The 20,215-nt window shown below is 29.1% G+C and overlaps 4 protein-coding genes across 6 annotated transcripts; 1 reads left to right on the plus strand and 3 right to left on the minus strand.

Moving 5' to 3' along the window:
* Positions 1-4: 4 nt before the first annotated feature.
* On the minus strand, positions 5-1,655 carry LOC123263540. 2 transcript variants are annotated; one of them, XM_044726397.1, is made up of 2 exons: positions 355-1,655; positions 5-123 (listed from the first exon to the last, which is right to left on the minus strand). In XM_044726397.1, exons 1-2 carry the CDS (start codon positions 1,604-1,606, stop codon positions 20-22), a joined length of 1,356 nt encoding a protein of 451 aa, XP_044582332.1. In that variant the 5' UTR covers positions 1,607-1,655; the 3' UTR covers positions 5-19. The 2 variants fall into 2 exon arrangements, with proteins under 2 accessions (XP_044582332.1, XP_044582330.1); XM_044726395.1 differs by having other exon boundaries at positions 205-1,655.
* Positions 1,656-2,911: 1,256 nt separating this feature from the next.
* On the minus strand, positions 2,912-9,060 carry LOC123263573 (alpha-tocopherol transfer protein-like). The gene is made up of 4 exons (XM_044726461.1): positions 8,935-9,060; positions 6,317-6,455; positions 6,068-6,227; positions 2,912-3,593 (listed from the first exon to the last, which is right to left on the minus strand). Exons 1-4 carry the CDS (start codon positions 8,950-8,952, stop codon positions 2,972-2,974), a joined length of 939 nt encoding a protein of 312 aa, XP_044582396.1. The 5' UTR covers positions 8,953-9,060; the 3' UTR covers positions 2,912-2,971.
* Positions 9,061-9,214: 154 nt separating this feature from the next.
* Positions 9,215-14,995, minus strand: LOC123263582. 2 transcript variants are annotated; one of them, XM_044726474.1, is made up of 7 exons: positions 14,904-14,995; positions 14,635-14,839; positions 14,216-14,450; positions 13,718-13,974; positions 10,613-10,834; positions 10,507-10,548; positions 9,215-9,400 (listed from the first exon to the last, which is right to left on the minus strand). In XM_044726474.1, the coding sequence occupies exons 3-7, from the start codon at positions 14,448-14,450 to the stop codon at positions 9,272-9,274; spliced, it is 885 nt and encodes a 294-aa protein (XP_044582409.1). In that variant the 5' UTR covers positions 14,635-14,839; positions 14,904-14,995; the 3' UTR covers positions 9,215-9,271. The 2 variants fall into 2 exon arrangements, with proteins under 2 accessions (XP_044582409.1, XP_044582410.1); XM_044726475.1 differs by having other exon boundaries at positions 14,635-14,988.
* Positions 14,996-15,147: 152 nt separating this feature from the next.
* Positions 15,148-19,987, plus strand: LOC123263543 (odorant receptor coreceptor). The gene is made up of 8 exons (XM_044726402.1): positions 15,148-15,291; positions 15,475-15,990; positions 16,287-16,541; positions 16,609-16,859; positions 17,372-17,471; positions 17,537-17,641; positions 19,228-19,383; positions 19,468-19,987. Exons 2-8 carry the CDS (start codon positions 15,475-15,477, stop codon positions 19,516-19,518), a joined length of 1,434 nt encoding a protein of 477 aa, XP_044582337.1. The 5' UTR covers positions 15,148-15,291; the 3' UTR covers positions 19,519-19,987.
* The last annotated feature ends 228 nt before the right edge of the window (positions 19,988-20,215 follow it).

Here is a 20,215-nt window from a genome sequence, read left to right on the forward strand (position 1 = left end):
AAAAAAATTTTTTTTTAAATCAATTGTATAACTTCTCAATTTTTTCTAAATCACAATTTTCATCTATTTTTACAGTTTCCAAATTTTCATCAATTTTTTGTTCCAAATCATCACAATTTGCATGTTGATGCACCAATTCACATATTTCGGCTTTTACTTCAATTTCAGGTTCTTTTTTAGGTTCCAAATCATCAATATTAGCATTTTGATGCACCAATTCACAAATTTCAGCTTTTACTTCAATTTCAGGTTCTTTTTTAGGTTCCAAATCATCAATATTATCATTTTGGTGCCCCAATTCACAAATTTCAGCTTTAACTTTAATTTCAGGTTCCAAATCATCAAAATTTTCATTTTGGTGCACCAATTCACAATTTTCACTTTTTACTTCAATTTCATCTTCTTTTTCAAGTTCCAAATCATCAATATTAGCATTTTGGCGCACCAATTCACTCGCATCTTCAATTTTCCTACGTTTTCTAACAACTTCATCATCATCATCACCCGAACAAACCTCTTCATTATCTTCTTTAGCTTCTTCACCTTTCTCTTCACCAATTTCAATCTTACCAACCTTATCATCATTAATCCCCTCCATCTTCAAACATTCCAAATTTCCTTCTTCATTTTCCAACGCATAACCCTCCAATCTTCCACCATCATCTTCATTCAACTCCTCAATAGTCAAAGGATCTCTGCCATCATCAGACTCCCTTCCTCCCGAAAGTCGCACATTAACCCCGACAAATTGAAGCCGTCTGAAGTTATCATTATTGCAGAAACTGTAACTATACATCATATTCCCTTCAACAGAATCTAGATCCAAATTTCCGTTCTGGATTTTGACGCTCTTATCACATTCTTGCGGAAATTGGCTCACACCCTTGTCACCAACCGAAACCTCTGAAGAGGAAGAATACGTCGAAGCTGAAGAGCGTGTGTACGTCGAGACGGTTTGCAAAGAGCTGATATTAGTCGAAGAATCATCATCAGCATCATAATCATTCAAAACGGTAATTGGCAAGACACTTGAATTGTCGTAAAAGCCTCTGGGTAGGAATTTCGTCAAATCGGTTTTGTACCGCGTTAATATTTCCCTGCCGTAGGTATTGCACTCGTCGGCTTGGATCAGTACGTTCAATTGTTCAATCAATTTGTCTATCGACACAGTGTGCTTAACGTTGCTCTTAGAAACGTAAACTATCGAATTGGTAGATTCGTTAACAAAGTCGTTTAATTTCTTCACATATTCGTTGTAAACAGTCGCCATGTCGTTGTAATGAACCGGAGTGTGCTTTAGCTTAGGATTTAAATTAGTAAGCGATTTGACGTTTCTGCCGATAACATACGCGTTGAAGCAATCGTTTTCGACGACTGTTGATAACTTTTTGACGTTATCATAATTGGTCTTGCGCTCACCGTTGAACCTTTGGAACAGCGAGGTTATCACTAAATCCGGATTTTTCTTTACAAGGTACACTGATACGCTATCATTATCATAGTCCAGGTGCTTCTGGAACAGTCCGCGCCATAATATGAACTTACCGACGAAATTTTCGAGGGTGTTTAAGCTTTGGTTGATATTAGAGCCCGCTAAGTTGACCATTTTTTAGTTAATCAGTTGTATGATTTGCTTCTTGTCTACCTTATTTGTTAGAAGGTGATAAGGCTTTGTGTTATCGCTGGTACGTGATTTGTTTTGGCTTTTGATAAGTCAGTGATAAGATTGATCGATTGATGAGGTTTTTATGGACGAAGGAATTGAGACATTAGGAAGGAAATGTTTTAGTAAAATAAGATTGTATTAAAGAAGACTTTTATTTAAATTTTTATTACGAAGAAAATATTGAGTTTAGGGAAGTTGTAAAAAACTTAAATTGTAGCTTAGGAAATTTCCTATAAAAACGTTTGTTGTATATAGGTCTATTTTCAATATTCTAGGAGATATAGCCACTTAGTGTTAATATAGTTAAAAATGAAAATTCATAATCTGGTTATTATAAAAGTAATTGTAACTCCTAAAATAGTGATTTTAGGAAAAAATTATGAGATTAAAATTGTAGCTTAGGAAATTTCCTATGGAAAATGTTTTTATATTATGTCTATTTTCAATATTTTAGGAGATATGGTAACTTAAATAGTATTAAGAAAGTAAAAAGTGAAAAGTCATTATCTAGTTGTTGAAAAAATGACCATAACTCCTAAAATATTGATTTTAGGAAAAGTTTATGAGACTAAAATTGTAGCTTAGGAAATTTTATATAAAAAATGTTTTTTTACTATAGGGATATTTTCAATATTTTAGGAGATATAGGAACTTTAGGAGTTACTAGGAAGTGGAAAATTTGAAATTATTTATTAGGAACTTTATAAGTGGCTATAACTTTATTTTTTCCTAAAATTAATACTTTAGAAAAAAATCAAAAGACACCAAAATTGTAGCTTAGGAAATCTCCTATTAATAACGTATTCATACTATAGGTCTATCTTCAATATTTTAGGAGATATAGGAACTTTAATTGTATTTTCATAGTGAAAAATGAACTGTTTAATCTAGTTAATAGAAAAGTGGCTATAACTCCTAAAATATTGATTTTAGAAAAAAATCATAAGAGACCAAAATTGTAGCTTATAAAATTTCCTATAAAAAACATCCCTATACTATATGTCTATTTTCAATATTTTAGGAGATATAGGAACTTTAGGAGTGTATAAATAATTAGGAATAAAAAATTACGATCTAGTTACTATAAAAGTGGTGATAACTCCTAAAATAATGATTTTAGGAAAAATTTACAAGAGACAAAAATTGTAGCTTATAAAATTTCCTATAAAAAATATTTTTATTATATAGGTCTATTTTTAATATTTTAGGAGATAAAATGACATTAAATAATAAAATAAATAAATAACCCACGAAAGAATATATTTTACTTAAAAACAATCTTACAAAAATAAAGCCTTAAAATAACTAATCAAAAGATAATTGCCGGAATGACCCATCAATCCCAAAAAGTTCATCAGAAGTTTTAGGTCTTCCAATTCGGTACGCCTCGTTGGATTTAACAGCCTCCTGTTCCTTGAACCAGGGCCCATAATCTTCTAGCTTCTTGATCCAGGTGTCGTTGATGGCCTTTATGGGCCCAGCTTTGCCGCCATATTCTTCCGGAAGGATTTCTCTGGGGATAAACTCGTAGAGCGTCTCCATATTGCTGTGCATGTGAATGCGGTTACGTATTTTCTCCTTGAGGAACGGCTTAACGAATTGCACTATTTTGTCGACGAGGGCGCTGACGTTCACCACGTGGATCTCCTTGAGCTTAACCGGGTAGGCTTCTTGGACGCAGGTTAGGAATTTTTTTACCAAGTCGGGCGTGAATTTAGAAAAGTGAGCCGGTGAGACGACTGACGCGTCGAGGATGTAAACGTCGCCAGCGACACCTACTAGCTCTTCTAATAATCTTACGTCGCCGATCATCATCACTAGTTTCATTGCTTCTGCGACATTTGGCGTTGGAATGTCTTTGTTTGTTCCGCGCATTATTATCACGCGGCGGCCATTTTTTGTCAGGCCTGGCAGTGGCGGGATTTGCCTGCAATTTTAAATAATTTTATTATTGTTGTTATTTTTATTATTGTTAATTACGTAATGTGGGATTATTAAGAACGTATTTAAATTTCATCAAAATCGGACTAGAAGATCCTGAGATATTAACTAAAATGTAATTATATTGATTTTGAGCGTCAATGCAGTAAAAAAATGTCATTTGTTGAATTAAAAACCCGCTTAATTTAAATTTTGAAGGGATATTGATGATAATGTTACTAAAAATAAGTCAATTATTTAGAAGTAATTGAAATATTGGATGAAAATTATTTTTTGCATTGATTTTGATCATCAATGCAGTCGAAAAATGTCATTTCTTATATAAAAACCCGCTTAATTTGAAGTTTAAAGTGGTAATGATTATAAATATCACTATTGTAGTTAAAATATTGGACAAAAGTAATTATGCATTAATTTTGAGCGTCAATGCAGATAAAAATGTCATATTTATAGAAAGATCTATTTTATTTAAATTTTGAAGGGATTATGATGATCAATATTACTAAATAGAATTTAATTTTATATGTTAATAATTATGCATTGATTTTGACCGTCAATGCAGCCGAAAAATGTCATTTATAATACAATGACCTGCTTAATTTAAATCCTAAAGTGATAATGATAACAAATATGACTACAGTAGTTAAAATATTGGATGAAATAATTGTACATTGATTTTGAGCATCAATGCAGTCTAAAAATATTATTTGCCGTATAAAAGACTTTCTAACATTCTATTTCAGAGTGATAATTATAATAAATATTGAATTTATCATTGAAAATTGATGAAAATAATTATGCATCGATTTAGAGTGTCAATGTAGTTCAAAAATATTATTTATTGCATAAAGACATTTTTAATTTGAATTTTGACGTAAAATTGATAGCAAATGTCGATAGTAGTAATTAAAATATTGGATAAAAATATAATTGCATTAATTTCAAGCGTCAATACAGTCTTAGAAACATCATAATATCTATAAAATCTTATTTAATTTCAATTTTACGTGATATTGATGATAAATGCTGCTTTTGAAAATGAATCGCGTGACTAATGCAAAAAGGGCGCATAGCTACAGGTTAGTAGGGATCCATGCTAAAAGGGCGCATTAAAAAAATTTTTTTTGTCATTCTTCTTGAAATCACTCGAAACACAAAGATTTGTAAAAAAAAAAAATTCGAGTATACTGAAGCTAAAAGGGCGTAACTCAAGACATGCGCCCTTTTAGCTTTTAGAAAATTAGTGCCTAAAGCTAAAAGGGCACATAAAAAAAATTTAAGTTTTCACAAAAAATTTTGATAAATAGCTTCACAAGACATAAAATAAAAAAGTTTTATGAATAAAAAAAAAATTTCTTAACAGCCGGTCCCTACACGGAAAGAAAAAGATGACACTGGGTATCATCCCAGATTATACTCAGTATTATCTGTGGTGAAAAAAAATTTCAAATAGTAGCTAGAAAAATCTAGATTATACTGCGTGATATCTGGATTATAATCATTGTAATCTGGATTATACTAACTACTATCTGAAATTTTTTTTTACTCAGTATAATCCGGGATGATATCCAGTGTCATCTTGTTCTTTTTGCGTACGATTGCAGCTTTATATTTCTCTTCTAGACAAAGAAGAATTTTGAAAAAAACGCTCTGCTACGTAATAGATTTTTTAATTATCTATTTCGTATAGCAGGGTGTTTTTTTCAAAATTCTCATTTGTTTAAAAGAAAAACATAAAATTTCAATAGCTTTATAATCATGAATGCACCGAGGATAGTACCGTTTCTTGCAATGAGTGCGACGCGAGAAAAAGAGGGGATCGGCTGTTTTTAAGTACTTAAACAATATTGAAAAAATAATAATTTTTAACTATTTTTATACAAGCAATGGATAGTTAAATTAATCGAAAACTAATGAGATTGAAATAATTTTCAAATAAAAAATAAATTAATACAATCACGCATATTTTGCAATTTTTTAAAAATATTTTTAATTGTAATTGTAAAAGAATGTATGTTGAGTTAGAATACGCCTCTTTCGTGTGAATCTACCCCTTTTTTTTTTTTTTTAATTTTTAGGCTAAAAATGAGCATTTTAATGAATTATTTAGAAAAAAAATTTATAAGCCTTTTTAGCTTTAGGTCATAAAATTTTCAAATTCCTAAAGCTAAAAGGGCGCATAATTAGAGACATACGCCCTTTTAGCTTTAGGAAATCAATGCTTGATTTTTTGACAAAGAATATGTCAACTAGTCGATTGGTGATAAAAAAAAAAATTATGCGCCCTTTTAGCTTTGCAAAGCTAAAAGGGCGCATACTTTGCCATGCGCCCTTTTTGCATTAGTCACGCGAAATGTTACTATTAATTTAAAAAAATTATTCTAAATTGATTTTGAGTGTCAACGCAATCTAAAAATTTTTAAAAAATTTCAAAAAATAATTAAAACAATAAATACTCACACATGCTTTAATGTTTCTTGCATTTCAGGTCTCGTTACGTCACGGTTTGCAAAAAATTCCGGAGCAGCTCCTCGCATTGTAAAGTACATATCGAGTTTTGTTTTACATTTTTCTAATGAAAATTTACTGCCTCGTAAAAAAGTCATCAATCGTTGATCATCTGTGAAATAAAAATAAATAATTATTATTAAGTCGTAAAAATAATATTACTCGCCGTACAATATTTCTAAAGATAGTATATTAACTTACCGAAAGTGTCAGGTAAATGAGACTGTTTTTTCAACCACTCTTTGATGTGCTCCAAATCCTGGTCTCGAGTTGCGACATTCTCGTTCAGCTCAGCTCGAATGAGCTTCGACATCTCTTCGGTTGGTTGTATAAGCAACATCTGTGAAAGATTTTATAAAAAACATTAGTAAATAGAAAGTAATTTTATCTAAGTACTATAAAAGTGGTTATAACTCCTAAAATATTGAGTTTAGGAAAAAATTGTAAGAAACTAAAATTGTAGCTCATAAAATTTCCTACAAAAAACACTTATGTTATATAGGTCTATAATCAATGTTTTAGGAGATATAGCAATTTAATTAGCATTAACATAATTAAAAATTAAAATTAATGATCTAGTCATTATAAAAATGACCATAACTCCTAAAATATTGATTTTAGGGAAAAATCATATAAGACCTAAATTGTAGCTTAGGAAATTTCCTACAAAAAATGTTTATGTTATGTAGGTCTATTTTTAATATTCTAAGAAATATACTAACTTAAATATTATTTATAATCGAGAGAATGAAAAATCATGATCTAGTCATAAAAAAATGACCATAACTCCTAAAATATTGATTTTAGGAAAAAATCATAAGAGACCTAAATTTTAGCTTATGAAATTTCTTATGAAAAACGTTCTTATACTATAGGTCTATCTTCAATATCTTAGGAGATATTGGAACTTTAATCGTATTTTCATAGTGAAAAATCAGCTACTATAATAAAAGTAATAAAAAACTGGCCATAACTCCTAAAATATTGATTTTAGGAGAAATTTATAGGAGACAAGAATTGTAGCTTAGGAAATTTTCTATGAATAATGTTTTGTGTTATAGGGTTATTTTTAATATTTTAGGAGATATAGAAATTTCAGGAAGTTAAAAATTAAAAATTATTGTTTAGAAACTTTAAAAGTGGCAATAACTCCTAAAATATTGATTTTAGGGAAAAATCATAAGAGACCTAAATTGTAGCTCATAAAATTTTCTACAAAAAACATCTGTGTTATATAGGTCCATAATCAATATTTTAGGAGATATAGCCACTTAATTGGTGTTAACACAGTAAAAAATTAAAATTAATGATCTAGTCATTATAAAAATGACCATAACTCCTAAAATATTGATTTTAGGAAAAAATTATGAGAGACCTAAATTGTAACTTAGAAAATTTCCTACAAAAAATGGTGTTATTATATAAGCCTATTTTCAATATTTTAGGAGATATAGGAACTTTAGAAGTAACTAGGAAGTAAAAAACTAAAAGTTATTGTTTAGGAATTTTATGAGTGGCTATAACTCCTAAAATATTGAGTTTAGGAAAAAATCATAAGAATCCAAAATTGTAGCTTAAGTGATTTCCTATCTAAAATATATTTATACTATAGGTCTATCTCCAATATTTTAGGAGATACAGGAACTTTAATTGTATTTTCCTAGTAAAAAATCAACTTTTACAATCTAGCTAATAAAAAAGTGGCTATAACTCCTAAAATATTCATTTTAGGAAAGAATCATAAGAAATCTAAATTGTAGTTTAAGAAATTTCCTATCAAAAATTTCTACACTATAAACCTATCTTCAATATTTTAGGAGATATAGGAACTTTAATTGTATTTTCCTAGTAAAAAATCAACTTTTACAATCTAGGTAATAAAGAAGTGGTCATAACTCCTAAAATATTTATTTTAAGAAAAAATCATAAGAAACTAAAAATGTAGCTTAGAAAATTTTCTACGAAAAACGTTAATATTATATAGGCCTATCTTCAATATTTTAAGAAGTATAGTAACTTAAATAGGTCCTATATAATTAAATTTGACAAATTAATTCCTAATAATCATTTAGGTTATAAAAAGGACTATAACTCCTAAAATATTGATTTTAGGAGAAATTTATAAGAGACCTAAATAGTAGCTCAGAAAATTTCCTATCAAGAACACTCCCATACTTAAGGTCTATCTTCAATATTTTAGGAGATAAAGAAACTTTAGGAGCAACTAAACAATAAATATTATATTCTCATGAATTATTCACTGAAAAAATGGCCATAACTCCTAAAATATTGATTTTAGGGAAAAATTATAGGAGACTCAAATTGTAGCTAATAAAATTTCCTACCAGAAACGTTTATGTTATATAAGCCTATTTTCAATATTTTAGGAGATATAGCCACTTAATTAGTATTAGCACAGTTAAAAATAAAAATTCATGATCTAGTCATTATAAAAATGACCATAACTCCTAAAATATTTATTTTAGGAAAAAATTATAAGAGACCTAAATTGTAGCTTAGAAAATTTTCTACAAAAAACGTTCCTATACTATAGGCCTATTTTCTTTATTTCAGTCACTACACTCCTATTAAACAATTCCTTTATTAAAAAGTTTAAAAAATTCACTAAAAAATAAAAAAATCCTTCAGATCCTGAACCTTGAACTCAACTGATTGCGCAATATCATTAAAATTACCTGCGGTTGAGCACAAATTAAGAAATCGCGATTAACGTGTCCGTACACGATTGCTTAACCATCGCTTTCTCTTCTTATTCGTCGAGTAAAAGTTATTTAATATTTTCTATTCAATGTACGTACCTTGGTCATTATTGTCATTTTAAAATAATAATAATCCCACTTGGAAAAATTAATAATAATAAAAATAACCACCAACAAATCTTAAGCCGCGAATTCGAAAGACTGAACGCGAATTCTGGGACCGGTTCTTATATATATTAGCAGAGTCCCCTCCAGAGTTTCAATTCTTGCTTAATTTTGTTGCCCAAACGGTTTAAATTATTAGTTAAAAAGTAGAAGGCTGCAAAAAAAAATGTTCGCTCATCCGTAGAACAATTTTCTTAAAAACAGTAAACAATAATTAATGTGTAATAGTCCAGCATTAAAGCCGAACAATTTTTTATTTCAATTTTAAAGTTTAAATGACCGCAAGAGTTATTGACAAAATAAACTCGATTATTATGATCAAATTTTTCGTCATATTCGATGACGAATTTCGAGGCTCACGATTTTCCTCTTCAGGGCCTTCTTCAGGGACTTCTTCGGGCTGGAAGAGAATTAAAGGACAGTTAATATATATTTTAAAGATATAAGCTCATCCTGATGTTATACTCATCAAGAGCTTTCATTTGAGTACCCACATCAATTTTTGATATATTTTTTATATATTCATATATATAATATATATATCAAAGATATAAGCTCATTTTGATGTTATACTCATCAAGAGCTTTCATTTGAGTACCCACATGCATTTTTGATATATTTTTCATATATACATATATATGATATATATATAAATATATGAAATATATGAAAAATTGATGTGGGTACTCAAATGAAAGGTTTTAATGAGTGTAATGTCAGGGTGAGCTTATATTTTTAAAAATGTCAATATTTCCCAAGATACAAGGTCATTTTGCTTTATTGAATAATGAATTTTGTTAAATTGAACTGTACTTTTATAACTTTCGACGTTTTTAAAGATATAAGCTCATCCAGATGTTAGACTCATCAAAAGCTTTCATTTGAATACCCACATGCATTTTTCATATATTTTTCATATATACATATATATGATATATATAAATATATGAAATATATGAAAAATTGATGTGGGTACTCAAATGAAAGGTCTTAATGACTGTAATGTCGGAGTGAGCTTATATCATTAAAAATGTCAATAGTTCACGAGATACAAGGTAATTTCTTAATTATTGACATTTTTAAAAATTTAAGCTCATCTTGATGTTACACTCATCGAGACCTTTCATTTGAATACCCACATGCATTTTTGATATATTTTTCATATATACACATATATGATATATATATATATATATATATATATATATATATATATATATATATATATATATATATATATATATATATAGATATATATGAAATATATGATAGATTGATGTGGGTACTCAAATGAAAGGTCTCGATGAGTGTAACATTAGGATGATCTTATATCATTAAAAATGTCAATAATTCTCAAGATACAAGGTCATTTTTTAATTATCTAGAGATATTTTCTAATGCAGCCTGTTAACTTTTAACAATTATTTATTAACTACTAATAAAGCTTATTAAATATAAGAAAATCTTTTTATCAATGAAATTAATTTAATTTCAATTAATACTTACTTGCACTTCAGGTTCTTCATCGAGTTTATCGTATTGTATAATCTGAAATAAAATAAAAAATCTAATAATTCAAAATCTAATAATAAAAATTATTGCGGGAAATTACCTCGTCGTCATTAGAGCGTATGACGCGTTTTTTAACTCTTGAGAGTGTATTATTACAAAGTCCGGTACAATTATCTAAAATTGATCTAACCACATGAGGAATTTCGTAAATGAACTTTATACTTTCGAATAACTTTTGATTTTCTGTTGAGAAATACGGGCTCTTTGTTTTGCATGCTCCGGTTATTATTATTGTTTCGTCCTTCACTTGTTCCAGTAATTTCTAGGAAAAAATTATTTTATTGTTAATTTTAGAAGTGAGATTTGTTGGAGAGGATGACCTTAACAACATATTTTAATTTCAAGGAAATCGGATGAATAGATCCTGAGATAATGACTAAATTATTCTGCATTGACTTTGAATGACAATGCAGCGTTGAAAATTTATTTAGCTTGTAAAAATTTAACTAATTTAATAATTAATTTAATATTGATGACATAAATCACTATAAAAAATTAACAGATTAATTTTCAAAAAATTCGGCATTAATTTTGAGTGTAAATGCAGCATCAAAAATTATTCAACTAATTTAATGATTAATTTAATTTTAATAATTATAATAAATATCAATGCTTAAAAAATTAATTCGAAATAATTCAGCATTGATTTTGAGTGTCAATGCAGTTTTAAAAGTTGTTAAAAGAATAAAAATTTAGATAATTTTGGTATCTAAAAAAATATTCACGATAAATAGTGAGATTAGTGTTTTAATATTAATTAAAAACCACTTTGCATTGATTTTAAGCGTCAATGCAGTGTCAAAAAATGTTTACCATATAGATTTTTATATATTTTAACGTGATATTAATAATATTATTGCAATTAATATTCAAAAAATTATTATCAATAATGACAAAATAAATTTACATTGATTTTGAGCGTCAATGTAGTGTTATAAATTATTTAATAAATAAAAAATCTACCTAATTTTTGGTTTTTAAAAATATTACTGAAGGTAACTTATGCATTAGTAATTTATTATTGATTAAAAAAAGTTTTTGCATTGATTTTAAGCATCAACCCGTGAAAAAATATTCTGATCAGGCTTGATATGAGCTGATAAGGCCATATAAAATTTTTTGATATGTTCATATCTGGCCTGATATGATCTGATATGTCCATATTTAATTTTTGATATGTCCTGATATGGCCTGATATGAAAATTGGCCATATCAGGCCTGATCAAGCCTTATCAATTTGATATGTCTATATCAGACTTGATATAGCTTGATATGCTCATATCTAATTTTACATTATTTTTTTAATAGGTCCTGATATGCCCTGATATAACCTTATAAAGTTATATATACTTTGATAACCTTGAAAAAAAAATCCCTGATCAGGGTTGATATAACTTGATATGGATTCATATGGTCTGATATACTCATACCCTTACCAGCACATAAGCAGTCTTATGTACTCATATAAAGGCATACCCGAATAAAAAAAACTATTTATCATTATATATGATTCATATCTAATTATATAGAAGCATATGTAATTCATTTATAATTATATAGATGTATATATAATTCATATAAAATTATATATGAATCATATAGAATTCTATATAATTTTTTTACCCAGTGAGTATTTTGTGATTACCATAAAACATTCTCTTTTTCTATCTAAGAGTCTGTTACTCCAATGATTAATAATCTTTTAATATATAGTATTTTTCGGATGAAATCATAGGAATTAAAAAAAAATTTAATTTCACAAAAATTATTAGTTTTGTCAAGTTCAAAAATTGTTAGCCAGGCCCTCCAGCAATATATAGTTCCATATACTAAACAAATAATTCCATTAAAATTTAAGCTTTCAATTCTCATTTTACCTCGATTATTTTTTTAATTTCAAAGAAATTATAAATTTTAAAGCAACGAAGTACCTGAACAATATATCGTAGAATCATTTTTGCGATTTCATGTATACATAGATAATTTTATAAATCTACATATAGATACCATTATTATTTATAAATATTGACAGTTAATAATTAATAAATTAGATAAAAAATTTTGTTCACTACGAATCATGTATACGATTCGCATTACTTGTAGTTATAATAAACTCTGTTCTCCAAGTAAGTCTCTTAGGTAAACGGGTAGTGAATTAATCTTTCAAGCGGTAGGTCCCCGGTTCGATTCCCACTCGCGCCGATTTTTTTTTTCCTATGGAAATAATTATATATAATTATACCTAATTATACATAATTATATAGGGCCATTTTTCATTTATAGTTATGTAATATAATGATATATAATTTTTTTTACCGGGGCGGGTACATAGTCAGATATACTTATATCAAGGCATATATAGTCTGATATGGCCAATTTCCATATCAGGCCTGATATGGACGATTTATATCAGGCCTGATATAGTCTGATCAGAAAATTTTTTCACGGGAATGTAGTTTAAAAAGAAGCTATCTAAATAATACAGATTTATTTCAATTGAATTCTGCGTAATATCAATAATAATGATTGAAAAATAGACCAAAAATCATCATGCATTGATTTTGAGCGTCAATGCAGTCAAAAATCGCTATTAATCCTGAAAAATCTATTGATTTTGAATTTTAACATGATATTTATAATAATTATTACTCTAAATAATGAAAAAATAATTTTGCATTAATTTTGAGCGTCAATGCAGTTTAAAAAATGTTTTTCATATAAATTCCTGTTTATTTCAAATTTTAATGCAATATTAATCATTACTAAAAATATTCAAAATATTGCCTAAATATGACTACATTAATATAGTCTAAAAATACTATTAATCCTAAAAAAATCTAATAATTTTAAATTTTAACATGATATTAATAATAATTATTATTAAGAATAATACCAAAATAATTTTTCATTGATTTTGATCGTCAATGCAGTCAAAAAACTGCCATTAATCCTAAAAAATCTATTAATTTTGAATATTCACACGATATTAATAATAATTATTACTATAAATAATACCAAAATAATTTTACATCGATTTTGAGCGTTAATATAGTCAAAAAAAATAATTAAGCTTATTAAATCGCGATATTATCAATTTCCTTTAAAAAAAGCTCCAAATAATAATTAAAATAAACAAAAACCTTACATTCAACTCGGTTAAATCCGTCATAACAGCAATCATTAAAAATCTTCGGTTTAGTGCCTCTAAATCACGTAAAGTCTTAATAAAAATATCCTTCTTTCCTCTGACATCATCACCAGAGTTCACTCTATCAAAGGAAAGAAATTTCTTCATAAAAAAGTCAATCATATCCCAAAGTCCGTTCTCGAGTTCATCGCCTCTGATAATCCTACTGTTACTTTTAATTCCCGCTTGCTGAAAGTATCCTTTCGACACCGTGCCTGTAAATTATCCAATAACCAATTCCTCTAAATTAATTCCAATTTCTGTAAATTAATTCCAATTTCTCTAAATTAATCCCAATTTCTCTAAATTAATCCCAATTTCTCTAAATTAATTCCAATTTCTCTAAATTAATTCCAATTTCTCTAAATTAATCCTAATTTCTCTAAATTAATCCCAATTTCTCTAAATTAATCCCAATTTCTCTAAATTAATCCCAATTTAAATTAAATTAATTACCAATATTAATCTTCTTAAGTTCCGCCCAATTAAGCAAATCATTGACATTGTCCCTGAAAAATTTATCGCAGGTGCAATTTTCGCAATTTTCATAAAATCCTTTAACAGAAAACGACTCATTATCAAATTTGTCAATTTCATCAGAATCAAGGACGACCCATAAGACATTTTTAGTTAAATTTTGGGCTTGAACGGAAAATACAAGCAAGCAGACAACCCCAAGGGTAATTTCCATCTAAAAAAGATAAATAAGGTTAGAAGCTAATAATTGGGTCAAAAATATTAGCAAAGTTTATGAAAATAAATAATTCAAAAATGACAAATCAATATATTTATGTTAACTACCGCCTGAGTAGTATAATGCTCGTAATAAATAAATTATTTTGACATTGAAACATGATTTTAGTGTACATTTGTACCTTTGTAAATAATAAATAATAAAAACGTCAAAGCCAATGTCTTTCACTATATGATCAGCTAATTTCCAAATCGATCCACCGCTCCACTTATTATTTCATCCACCTGTTATTATTTAACAGTTTAAACTACTCCTCCTATTTGTCCCTTTTAATGTTTAATAGTTGTCAATGCTCAAGGCTCTAACCAAAATCCGTTCCCTAGCGACTGAAAAAACAAAAGCGCATCAAATGTAAAATAAAACAGCATTAAAATTCCAAATTTGAATTACCTAAGCATATTAACCATCTCTAAACATTACAACATAATAATGATAATAATAATAATAATAACAATGATATTGTCGATAGTATTGACGGTGAATAATAAATTAAGCTTATAGTCTCAATGGTTCCCCTTGATAAGTATAGCACGCATGCGCGGTACTTGTTTCTCCGCTGATTCGTCCACGTTGGGACGATTTAAAGTAGTGGGGAGCCCTCGGCAGTACTCGTCCAAGTTTCGTCGAAGGAATCGGCTTAAGGGGTAGCCTAGAGTAAGAAAATTGACGAGCATTAACGAAGAGAAACTCATGGTGAAGACATCGCAAAGTGGTCGAGCTAACTCGCTCGGTTTTTATTAATCTTACCTGTTTCTGAAGAATATACAAACCTTTCAAGGTAAGTTCCAATGGTTCCTGGCCCTAGAACTGAATTCTGTTCCTAGAACTGGTTCCTGTTCCTAGAACTGGTTCCTGTTCTTAGAACTGTGATCCTGTTCCTAGAACTGGATCCTGTTCCTGGAACTGGTTTTTTGATCCTAAAACTGGATAATTAATTTATAATTAATTCCTTATATTGCAGATGATGAAAACAAAGCACCAAGGGCTGGTTGCGGACCTGCTGCCCAACATCAGGTTGATGCAAATCAGCGGGCACTTTATGTTCAATTACTACAGCGAGGGCAAAAAGCTGATGCACAAAGTCTACTGCAGTGTCCACTTGTTCCTAATACTGCTCCAGTTTGCGTTTGTTGCGATTAATTTAGTCGCGGAAAAAGAAGACGTGGACGATCTTACCGCGAACACGATAACAATATTATTCTTTCTTCACACGGTGATTAAAGTTATTTACTTTGCCGCGAGGAGCAAATTGTTCTATCGCACTCTTGCGATCTGGAACAATCCGAACAGCCATCCGTTGTTTGCTGAGAGCAATGCAAGGTACCATGCAATTGCGATTACCAAGATGAGGAGGCTGCTGTTTTGTGTTGGAGCTGCTACTATCCTTACAGTCGTCAGCTGGACCACTCTTACGTTCTTTGAAGATCCTCATGTTGAACGGCTGGATAAAGAGACCAATGAAACTTATACTGTTGAGGTTAGTTTGGGTTTTTATTTTGTTTTTATTACCATTTTCTGGATGTGGTTGGAATTGTGCGAATTATTGATTCGAGCTTATAGTGCATGTTCTGTGGGAATGGACGAGCTAATATTGATGTTTATAGTCCAACAGTGTTTTTTTATACCATTTTTTGAGAATTCAAGGATTAATTGTGCGGGATTTTTTAATTATCATTGGAAATGTTTAATTAATTTTGGTTTTACGATTTTTTCCCTAAAACCAATATTTTACAAGTTATCGCCATTTTTCCAACAATAATCCTAATTTTCCAGATTCCAAGATTACTGGTGCGATCTTGGTACCCATTCGACGCGCGTCATGGAGTAGCGCACATCGGAATGCTAATTTACCAAATCTACTGGCTGCTGGTGTGCACAGTAGACGCAAATTCAATCGACGTGCTCTTCTGCTCATGGCTATTGTTTGCTTGTGAGCAGCTTCAACATCTCAAGGCAATAATGAAGCCACTTATGGAATTAAGTGCGACCTTAGATACCGTGGTGCCTAACAGCGGCGAGTTATTCAAGGTAAGACCAAAAATTATCTAATAATACTAACTTATACTTTTTAATATCCACAAAATAATTAATTTAGGCGGGAAGCGCTGATCATCTTCGAGATAATGATGGTGTACCAGTAGAACCAGCGATGAACGGCGACAACATGCTGGATATGGATCTTCGGGGGATTTACAGCAATCGGCAAGATTTCACAGCTACTTTCAGGGGTACTGGTGGTACCCAATACACCGGTGGGGTTGGTCCTAATCAACTTACTAAGAAGCAAGAGATGCTAGTTCGCAGCGCCATTAAATATTGGGTGGAACGTCATAAGCACATTGTTAGGTAATATTTTCTTCAGTACCTTAAAATAAAAAATAATTATTTTTTTTTAATAAAAGTAACATATCGCATAGCAACTGTTTATATTCACACGGTTATAAAAAATAGATTTGCTAGAGCGCGATATTGACCGTAACGGGGGACGTGCCCTCCGACCAGAACAATTCTCTGGGTTGTACAATATACAATTACTATCACTATCATAAACAATGTATAGACACCTGCATATACACGCGATATAGTTTGTAACATAACAGTGGTTGTGAAGCTATAGACTCTAGAAGCTATATAACACACTGGTCTCGGGTCAGGGGTTGATTGCAACCACCTGCTCTCGAGTTTTCTCTACTTAAATATTTAACAGCAACATTCAACATTTAACATGGAACTTTTTTAAAAAACTAAATTATTTTCGTGAACAATTTAAAAAGTTTTCAAGTTTCTTGTCAAGGCTAATAAAATATTTCAAGTAGAATCCTTGATTTATTATTAATATTTTTTATTTTTTTTTTCAGACTTGTTACTGCGATTGGAGACGCTTATGGTGTGGCTTTGCTGTTCCACATGTTGATTACCACCATCACCCTTACGCTGCTCGCTTATCAGGCCACTAAGGTAAGTAATTTTTTTAGTATTTATTATAAAGCTTTCTTTATTAATGCTGGCTTTTTTTCTTGCAGGTCAATGGTATCAATGTTTATGCCGCGTCGACTATTGGGTACTTACTGTACTCTCTTGGTCAAGTATTCTTGTTCTGTATATTTGGGAATCGATTAATTGAAGAAGTAAGCTTAGAAATTATTTTTTTTAGTAATCATGCCCAGAAAAATTATTGAAATGACAAACTTTGTAAGACACATAATTAATTTTTTGATTAGAAATTATGATTTATCAGGTAAATTCTAAAAAATGACAAACTTTGTAAGACACATAAATTAATTTCTTGATTAGAAATTATAATTTATCAGGTAAATTCTAAAAAATGACAAACTTTATAAGACACATAATTAATTTCTTGATTAGAAATTATAATTTATCGGGTAAATTCTAAAAAATGACAAATTTTGTAAGACACATAATTAATTTCTTGATTACAAATTATAATTTATCAGGTAAATTCTAAAAAATGACAAACTTTGTAAGACACATAAATTAATTTCTTGATTACAAATTATAATTTATCAGGTAAATTCTAAAAAATGACAAGCTTTATAAGACACATAATTAATTTCTTAATTAGAAATTATAATTTATCAGGTAAATTCTAAAAAATGACAAACTTCGTAAGACACAATTAATTTCTTAATAAGAAATTAAAATTTATCATCAGATAAATTTAAAAAATGACAAACTTTGTAAGATACATAATTAATTCCTTGATTAGGAATTATAATTAATCAGAAGATAAATTCTAAGAAATGACAAACTTTGTAAGACACATAATTAATTCCTTGATTAGGAATTATAATTTATCATCAGATACCTAGGTAACATATGCTTGAGCAAGATTTAGGTAGTGTCTTGAGCAAAACCCCTAATTGCTAGTGTCTTTTTCTACATATCTTGCTCAAGTTCATGGAGAAGAACTGGTTCAAGATTTATATATAACTAGCTCAAGACATCTTGTGCAAGAATATGTGACCAGTCTAATGCAAGGTGCATTGAAAAACTTTCTGACGGATTTTTTGAATCAGAAACTCACAACAGACACTTACCCATCACTTGCTCAACATTTGCTCAAGATCCGTAATTCTCAGTAATTTGTTCATTTCTAAAGCATTTGTCAACCAAAAACTAACAGCAAATGTTGAAGCGTGACTTGCTCAAGATTTGCTCAAGATGCATCATGCATTATATATTTTATAGCACTTTTTCCCCTCCATTACTTGAAGATGTATTGATTCAGTGGTGCTCATTTTAAAATAATTTTGTCTTGATCGATAAAACAGCAGGTCTATACTCTAAAAGGTTAAGCTGAATGAGATCCACTGATCCTATAGTAAATATAGGAGGGGTAGAATGATAAGAACGGTCATTCGAAAACATTTGATCTTGAGCAGATCTTGAGCAAGTCTTGCACAAGTATATTTAGCATACTTCTGGTGTCAGTCTTTCTCAAGAATTGATATAGTTAGTTTATCGATAAGCATCTTCAGATTTTCTCAATTTTCTTACACAATTTTTGAGCTATAATTTGGCCCAAAGTTCTTGTGCAAGGCTTATTCAAGACTTGTCAATTTAATTTGCTACAAGTATCTGAAGCAAGACCCATAGGTAGAAAAAGACACTAACAACTATCGAAATTGCGACTCTAACTTCTGAATCAAGAATTTTGCCCCAATTTTATGGATAAAAACTATTCTTTTTTTAGAGCTCATCTGTGATGGAAGCTGCATATTCATGTCATTGGTACGACGGTTCAGAGGAAGCTAAAACGTTTGTACAAATAGTGTGTCAGCAATGTCAAAAAGCTATGTCTATATCAGGAGCTAAGTTCTTCACCGTGTCGCTGGATCTATTCGCTTCGGTAATAAATTAAAAATTAAAAATTTTAAATAATTAATAAAGAACCTAAAAAATTAACTAACTAATTAAATATTTATAATTACAGGTACTCGGAGCGGTAGTGACGTACTTCATGGTGTTAGTACAGCTTAAATAAACAAAAAGTTATAAAATTTATTTTAAAATTAATTTGTATAATTTTACATATTATTTTATATTATTTAAGATTAATTGTTTATTTACCGTTTTTTTTACGTTGACTGTTAAATTATCGAAAAAAAAAAACAAAGAAGAAAATAAGAAAAAAAAAAATTGGAGGTGTTTTAGTGTTTAATAATTTAAGAATAATAATATTTATTGTATCTGCACGGTCATCTAGTTAGGGGAAATTTATACGCTAATTGTGATTAAGCATTAATTTAATTTAAAATTAAAATTAAAATAATTTTGTTTTAATATATATATATATAAATATAAATTTAGATTTTTGTTAATGTAAATATTGATAAGTTAAATCAACCACATTTGTTTTTCTTGTTACTATTGTAATTAATCAATCCACTCTTTTATTCTTATTTTAAAATAATATTTTATGGAATAATAAAAATTTTTTATACAAAAATTAATTATATTGTGTTTTATTTATTGCCTAAAAATCAAGATTCCAAGATCAGAAAGAAAAATGATTGTTTAATTTATTAAAATTTTTTTGATATTTTAACATAAAAAATTGCGTTTAATATCTTATATTGTTGATTTATCAAGTCCTTATGGAGGGGCAAACACGATAACTTTATTAAAATATATATTTTTAAACTGAATCTATTTTTAATCTCCTAATTTATCTTGTAGGA

This window comes from Cotesia glomerata, linkage group LG4 (genome assembly GCF_020080835.1).
Source record: "Cotesia glomerata isolate CgM1 linkage group LG4, MPM_Cglom_v2.3, whole genome shotgun sequence".
Classification (NCBI taxonomy): Eukaryota; Metazoa; Arthropoda; class Insecta; order Hymenoptera; family Braconidae; genus Cotesia; species Cotesia glomerata.

Bases quoted from the DNA above. Each gene is read 5' to 3' on its own strand.
- LOC123263582 (XM_044726474.1), bottom strand. From the start codon at position 14,450: ATGGAAATTACCCTTGGGGTTGTCTGCTTGCTTGTATTTTCCGTTCAA. The intron at 13,975-14,215 runs GTAATTAATTTA...GATAATTTACAG, and splicing joins ACTTAAGAAGATTAATATTG to GCACGGTGTCGAAAGGATAC. The intron at 10,549-10,612 runs GTAATTTCCCGC...ATTTTATTTCAG, and splicing joins TACGCTCTAATGACGACGAG to ATTATACAATACGATAAACT.
- LOC123263573 (XM_044726461.1), bottom strand. The intron at 6,228-6,316 runs GTAAGTTAATAT...TTTATTTCACAG, and splicing joins TCATTTACCTGACACTTTCG to ATGATCAACGATTGATGACT. The intron at 3,594-6,067 runs GTGAGTATTTAT...TTAAAATTGCAG, and splicing joins CAAGAAACATTAAAGCATGT to GCAAATCCCGCCACTGCCAG.
- LOC123263543 (XM_044726402.1), top strand. From the start codon at position 15,475: ATGATGAAAACAAAGCACCAAGGGCTGGTTGCGGACCTGCTGCCCAAC. The intron at 15,991-16,286 runs GTTAGTTTGGGT...CTAATTTTCCAG, and splicing joins ATGAAACTTATACTGTTGAG to ATTCCAAGATTACTGGTGCG. The intron at 16,860-17,371 runs GTAATATTTTCT...TTTTTTTTTCAG, and splicing joins CGTCATAAGCACATTGTTAG to ACTTGTTACTGCGATTGGAG.
- LOC123263540 (XM_044726395.1), bottom strand. From the start codon at position 1,606: ATGGTCAACTTAGCGGGCTCTAATATCAACCAAAGCTTAAACACCCTC. The intron at 124-204 runs ATGCTAATATTG...TGGTGCATCAAC, and splicing joins TTGTGAATTGGTGCATCAAA to ATGCAAATTGTGATGATTTG.